Genomic DNA, 6876 nt, shown 5'->3' on the forward strand with positions numbered 1-6876 from the left:
GACAAGCAGCATAATCCTGAGAAGGTACACATCCTGCTGGGGGCTGTTCTTTTGGCCCATTTGGAAGGACAGATCTCACTATTTTTTGAAGTAAAAAGGCTGGAAGCCATTTTTTGTATCTCTTCTGAGTTTCTCTATGTTATATTTGCTACCTTGTGCAGCTGTGTTAAGAGTGAAACTCCTTGACAGCTCATGGGTACAGATTTGGCTTTAAGCATTTCAAGGTTAAAACATGAGAGAAGGCTGCAGCTGAAGGGATTTAAGTATTGCATATCAAGTACAGGAAAAATACAGATGCAAAGGAGGTTCGGTGGAGGAAACAAAGAATTTGCAGAGTACCAAATTTGCTTTCCTTCTTAGAAGTCCTGGTCAGAAAATAGTCCTGGACAAGCACACTGTGGAGGAACAGTATTTGATACCAAGACTTGACTGCAAAGTGGGTGGCTGTAAGAGTGAAGTAAACTCTGTTGGAGTGAAAATCCATAGAAAAGAGACAACAGCACCCGTGTTTGTTCCCAGGATATGGAAGAGCTGTGTGATGGAAAAGTCATTCAGCATATGATGGCAACTTGTGGCACAAATGAGAAAAAGAGCTTCTTACAGCTATTTGCTGACAATGGTGAGTGGCTGTAGAGCAGCAGAGTGGGTACAAATCTACCCACATTCTGCTGAGGAGCAAAGGAGTTTGCATTTTTTGTTTTGTCTCTGCTATTTGCTGAGGAGGAGAGACTGTAGTCTCAGAAAGTTTTTCAGAAACTGTGTGCTAACCTGAGGGCTGTTTCTGACTTCTTCAGCTTGTAGAAATACTTCAGTAACTCATAAGACTAGAATTTTCTGTATGTTTTATTAAAGATTGGGTGAAGTAAGCAGAAGATCAAGTAGGACTAGATGTAGAAGGAACTGCTGTCTCCCAGGTCTCTAGGACTTGTTACGATAGCTATCTGCAGCACAGTTAAGCAGTGCATGTGTCAGAAAACATCTTTTCAGAAACATCTTGATGCACATCTTGATGCTAGTAAAGTCTTTAGTTGTGTCCCTTCAATTCAGTGACATCAAAAATGAAATTATGTCCAAGGCTGTCTGGTGAGCAGGTACCATCTAGGAATTGAGAGACAGGCACAAAGCCCCTCTTTGTCACAGACATGGAATGCAATCTTTGGACAAATCACAAAGCTAAAAAGAGATTAAAGCTCCTAAACAGGACATTGGGAGTTTCTTGGTATGAGAAACTGCAGTTCTGAAAACTCCCATTCAACCATCACCCAAACTCTAACTTTCACACTGAAAATTTGTGGATAACTAAATTCTGTTTCAGGGTGTCATCAGACTTATTATCTAATGTACTTGACTCTAGATATATCACAGTCCGTATTTCTTCTCATTATTTCAGAATTTACACAAAGAATTCTGGCAGATTTTGAAAAAGGTGAAAACAGGGAATAGAGCTGGAAAACCTGTTGTTTATACTGCTACAGGTTATCCTCATGTGGGCAGGTTTCTAATGAGTTCGTAATCAGACCTGATTCAGACTTTACCCACAGTGAAAAAAAAAATAAAATCCTGAACTCCCCCAGAAGAATAAACTCTTGCAGACACAGATAGTGCTAATATGGCAACATGGTAATGTATCATTTTTTACTCAAAAACTCAAAATAACTCTTCAGAAGCTGGCTCACACTTGTTAATAGTTTACCCAGAAATTGGCCACTTCCTGTGAGCTAAGACCACATCAATGGGACTGCAATTTCTGTAAGCAGTGAGATGCTAAGACAATGGTGTTTTCTATAGCTAATTGCTCACTGAGTGAAATGTGAAAAAGAGGGAAAAAAAAAAAAAAAAAAAAAAAAAAAAAAAAGATATCTTTTCAAGAAGTGTGTTTTTGAACAGCCAAGATGGTAAACACAATGTGTTGCTGTGAAATGCTGTGCTCATATTTATGCTGCTAGAGATGTATGGCAGTATGCCCAGGGGAGCTTTCAGCAGAGGAAAGGTCCTTCAGGTTTGCCATTTGGATCAATATGCTAACTCAATAATGATCTTATACGAGCGTGTAATGATTTTATGAGCTGCCTGCTTCAAAACATGATAATTTCCCCTGTGTGGCTGGTCAGACATGTCATTTTATGTGACAGATTTGCTTCTGTTCTTAAAAAAAACTTTAATGTTTTTCTGTTTGGACACCAAGTCGTACAATCAGCAGCAGATGGCATCCTACTGCATGGCTATTCCTGTTGCAATTGAGTGACACGTAATGGTCACCTTCGGCTAGACTGTAAAGAAGCCTCTATGAGATGTGACTTACCACACAGACGTCTTTCAGGACTACATTTTCATTAAAACAAACAGAAAACCTTTGAGTATTCACATGTATACACAGCTACTACTTTACTGAAAAATATGGACTGAATTTCAACTTAATTCAACTTATTTGATACCTGTCATGGCTGGGCTACAAGCGGTGTACCTGGACTGATCTGTGGAAACAGAGTAGAATAGAACAAGCAGCATATTCCCCTTTCCCCATATTTCTTTTTGAAAGTTAGGCAGAAGGTTTTCTGGCAAAATGAGAAAAGCATACAGGCTAATTTTCATGTTCAGTCACGACATTCTCACATTTTCCCTTTTATCAGGGATTCTGTGTACTGCTTAGCTTCTACCTTAGTAAACAAACAAACAACTCCCAAAGCCCTTGATCCTGCTCAAAAATAAGGAATGCTTCCCCTCAAACTCCTCCTGTATTCTTCTAGGAAATCCTTACCTAAACTAGGGAATCTCTAGCACCAAAATTATTTGTGGAAGCTGGAAGATAAGCTACAGAAGCTTATCTAGGCTGTTGCAAAAAATACTACAGCGGAACTTTACACAGCTACCTTCCCCCCTCAGACTGACAAGAAGCATCTTACATTCACTAAAACAGAGGCGTGGGAGAAGATATCTCAGTTCTTGCTCAGCATTATCCCTATGACTAAAGAGCTGATGCTTTCCAGCTGGAGGGTAACATTCGCAGTGAATGCACATTCTGCGCAGTCTTTACTAAGATTGACATGGTTTGAAAAAAAATAATAAAAAGGATTAATAGATGCCTAAGTGCTGGAATAACAGTACCTTAGGAAAATGGATAAAGAAGTGAGGCTACAATCTCGTTAAGCAGTATTTTGTTCAAAGAACACTTTTTAAAAAACAACTTGAAGAATGAAGCACCATCAGCCAAAGGTAAGGATTGTGTAGTCCAAGCTATGAAGTATACTGAGTAAGCTGCTACAAAAGAGAAGTTACCATGAGCATCATTAAGGTAACAATAAATAAATAAATAAATAAATCAGAAACCTAATGGCATCAACATAGCTAGAAATGCTATTTATCAGAGCTGATAAGTTAGTGAAAGACAAAAGTTTACAAACTGCAAAGACTAAAGCAGCTGTTTTTAGGAGCAGTAGCTGTTACCAATTTAGGAACATGCCTGAAGTAGTGTAGAACAGCATAGTGTAGGAAGACATGGGAAAGTGTCTACATAACATGAGTTATTTGAAGCACATCCAACAGTCTCACTAAGCAATAGTAGACAAAAATGAGAAAGGTAAATAAGAATTAACATAAGGGTTAATACTTCAGCTCCTAATTCATTAGGTTTTTCTATGAAGATGAAGAAATATTTAGGCTGCAAGTATTCTATTGAGGTAAAAATGCAGAAAAGTATTGCATAAAGCAATTCTACAATTGTAAGGGAAGCGGGAAAGTGTGTTTAAAATAATCAGCAAGCTGAGTCGGTGTTTAGTGGAGTTTCATGCAAAATGTCCTTTTTGTACAGCTCTGTAGCATGAATCTCATCTCAAGAATATCACTGGGTGTTCCTTCTGTCAGAGAAAGAATAACTCTGTAACACTTAGTATAATTACATTTTAATTAAACACTTAATTTTTTCCTTACATGTTACAAAGATATATTACATTTGTAATATAAGAGTAAAGGCTAGACATTAAAATGAATTGTAAAGACTTTTTAAAAAAATATAGATTAAAAGTTACTGCAGCAAAACAAAGTCATTACAGTTACACTTGAGGATTTTTTTTAAAGAAAACCAGCAGTATTGACTGGCAATTACAGACAAAATAAAATACAGTAAGAGTTTTATTCCTCCATACAGTATTCAACCAAGTAGCACTGCAACTAACATAGATTTCATGCATAAGTGCAGAGAGGGTTTTAAACTCTGCATATAGTACTAATTTCAGCTTTTGTACAGCCCCATTTGCAACACATTCCTGCCAAACCCAGAGATTCACGTTTTCTTCTGGGATATCTGGCCCAAGGATAACTGTTTGATCCCACAGGATTTGCAATTCCTTTTCCTCCCCTGTCCTTCTGAGCAGCTTCTTCCACCTGTTGAAGAAGTTCTTTGAAGTCATCTGCCACAGGTTCATACTCATTATAGTCATTTAAACTATACAAGTCCTTCAGTATCTCCCATCCAAGAAATGGGCTGCTTCTCTGCATCTGTTCCAATTCAGGACCCAAAATTGATTGCAACTTGAAGTTTCCCAGAAGTTTGTTGCTTTCTGCTTGAGAGGAATCTATTTAAAGAAAAGACTTAAAGTTAAGACTTAGGAATATCACAAAGAGCACACAGTTCTAAAAATCATCAATAAAAAGCCTATTCGGCTGGCAATAAGGAAAGCATTTTTATTTAGGAGAGAAATCAGCTGCAGAGCTTCCGCTCATGATTTACTTATAGATTACTTCTAGGGCAAGCCTTGTTTTGAAGGCTGTCTATTAGACATGGGAACTATGCTGTGACAACTGTCACTGACGCATCCACGTCCTATTACAGCTGCACTGTTACGTATGGAGATGTGTCAGTCATTCTGTAAAGAAAATTGTAAAGTGATATATCCAGAGACTGCATAAAACTGTGTCATGCAATTCACAAATTAGATTAGATCACTCCTTTCCCATGCACAGTTACAGAAGCCAGTACCATAAGAAGAACAAATGGAGGGAGAAGGACTGAGTATTAGACTCAGCAAGCAAATATTTCGTGTATACTCTTGTAGATGGCATTTTTCTACAGCTATTTCAGCTGATATTTGCCACTCATTTCTCAAGACTTGCAGAATTTACTTAGAAACACACTTGGTCTCACTGACCCCAGACTTCTCAAAAATCCAGCACTACTTCCATTCACCTCACAGTTTCTCTTGTTTTTGCTTCTGCAAGGTGAGTGGCACTGCATACTTCAGCTGACGTGAGGAAAAGCAGCTTTTTTAGCTGTTAAGTTAAAAAAAAAAATCTGAAATAGGTGTTTGCCATGTGGTCTGCATGCTGTTAATTTGGTTTTGTATTTTTGTTTCGGAACATGAGAACATCAAGTGAACATTAGATTTACTTTAGTATAGCTAATCGACTTGTAAATAAATAAATAAAATAAAATAAATAGATGTAGCTACTTTACTAGTCAAACAGTTACTACGAATCAGTAGTCACTTGGGGCAGGGAAAGACTTCCAGCTGGACAGTACAGAGCACAGCGGGGTCTCCTTAGTGACTCTTAGAAGATGCTCTTAGAAGCTACTGCTCAAGCATAGAAAGAAAAAGTTTCCTGTGAACTTTGGTGGCTGCTCATGAGGTCTTCCCTTTGGAATTATAACAAGTTACATATTATTACTCTATTTGTTACAGAAAAAGGTAAAATAAACCCAAAATACAGGCTCCATTTACAGCATAAGTAAAAGGTTACTTCATTAATGGTATGCTGAAGGAAGAAAGAAAGCTCTTTCTTTGCAAGTACTAGCCGTAATTCCACCTTCCTTCCTGCTTAAAAGTGTTATTTCCACTTTTTGAAACATCAGCATAAGTGAGACCCAGTGCCTCGGATTACGTATTAGTATTTTGCAAGCAGAAGAAATACCTGCTTACCCTTTCTTAGTGTTTTTGCCTTAGTACCTGTGACAGGAAACCCTCAGGGGTATTTCACCCGCCAGAAACTTCCCCACCGACCCTAGAGGCGGCAGGGTTTGCGTTCATTCAGACCGCAGCCCGCAGCGCCAAGCGCGGGACCCCCCGCTCCTCACCGCGCCCGTCGCAAACCGAGCAGAAAGAAAAGAAAAAAAAAAAAAGAGAGAGAGATAAAAGTCCCGATCCCGTAACCCCACAGCCCAGCCCGGAAAGCTCAGCAGCACCGCTCTGCGCCCCCTGACAGAGGGGAAAACCCGACGGGAGCCGGCGGGGAGCTCCCCGGCGGCGTCGGGGCGCCCCGAGCCCCCTCCTCTCCTCTCCTCTCCCCTCGCCCCTGGGCACTCACCGCCGGCGGGCGCCGGCTCCGCGGCCAGCAGGGAGAGGCGCTTCCAGCGGGACCCGCCGCAGGTGAAGATGACGGCGCGGATGAACTCGCGGCCGCACAGCTTCACCCCGTAGCCGTCGCCGTCGCCCGCCGACAGCAGCGCGCCCCGTGCCGCCGGCTGCCCCGGCGGGGCGCAGCACAGCAGCAGCGCCGCCGCGGCGCACACCACTCGCAGCTTGGCCCCCATGGCGGCCCCCGACGGCCGCACAACCGCCGGCCCCTCGCGGCCTCGAGCCCGACCCTCGCCGCCGCCGCCGCCGCCGCCACCGCCGCTCCTCGGCCGCCTCCCGCCTTTTTATGGGCTGAGGGCGGCGCTGAGTCACCGCCTCGACACCGGCCCCGCCGACCAGGCTCGGGCCGGGGCGAGCTCCTACCCCGCCCCGGTCGCCCCCGCCGCTGACGGAGAGCCCCCCGCTGCTGAAATTGGCCTCCGGCCCCGCTCCGTGCTCTGGGCCCTCGGGGAGCGGCGGGGAGGCGTGAAGGAGGGGGCGAGCTCGCCCCGTCTGGGTGAAAGTCCTGAACGCTGTGGGTGAAGCACAG

The 6876-nt window shown here is 42.6% G+C and overlaps 1 protein-coding gene across 1 annotated transcript; it reads right to left on the reverse strand.

Moving 5' to 3' along the window:
* Window positions 1-3882: 3882 nt before the first annotated feature.
* Window positions 3883-6608, reverse strand: LOC113840336 (relaxin-3). The gene is made up of 2 exons (XM_038171428.2): window positions 6298-6608; window positions 3883-4571 (listed from the first exon to the last, which is right to left on the reverse strand). The coding sequence occupies exons 1-2, from the start codon at window positions 6521-6523 to the stop codon at window positions 4204-4206; spliced, it is 594 nt and encodes a 197-aa protein (XP_038027356.1). The 5' UTR covers window positions 6524-6608; the 3' UTR covers window positions 3883-4203.
* Between the last annotated feature and the right edge of the window lie 268 nt (window positions 6609-6876).

The sequence above is a fragment of the Anas platyrhynchos genome, chromosome Z, assembly GCF_047663525.1.
Source record: "Anas platyrhynchos isolate ZD024472 breed Pekin duck chromosome Z, IASCAAS_PekinDuck_T2T, whole genome shotgun sequence".
Classification (NCBI taxonomy): Eukaryota; Metazoa; Chordata; class Aves; order Anseriformes; family Anatidae; genus Anas; species Anas platyrhynchos.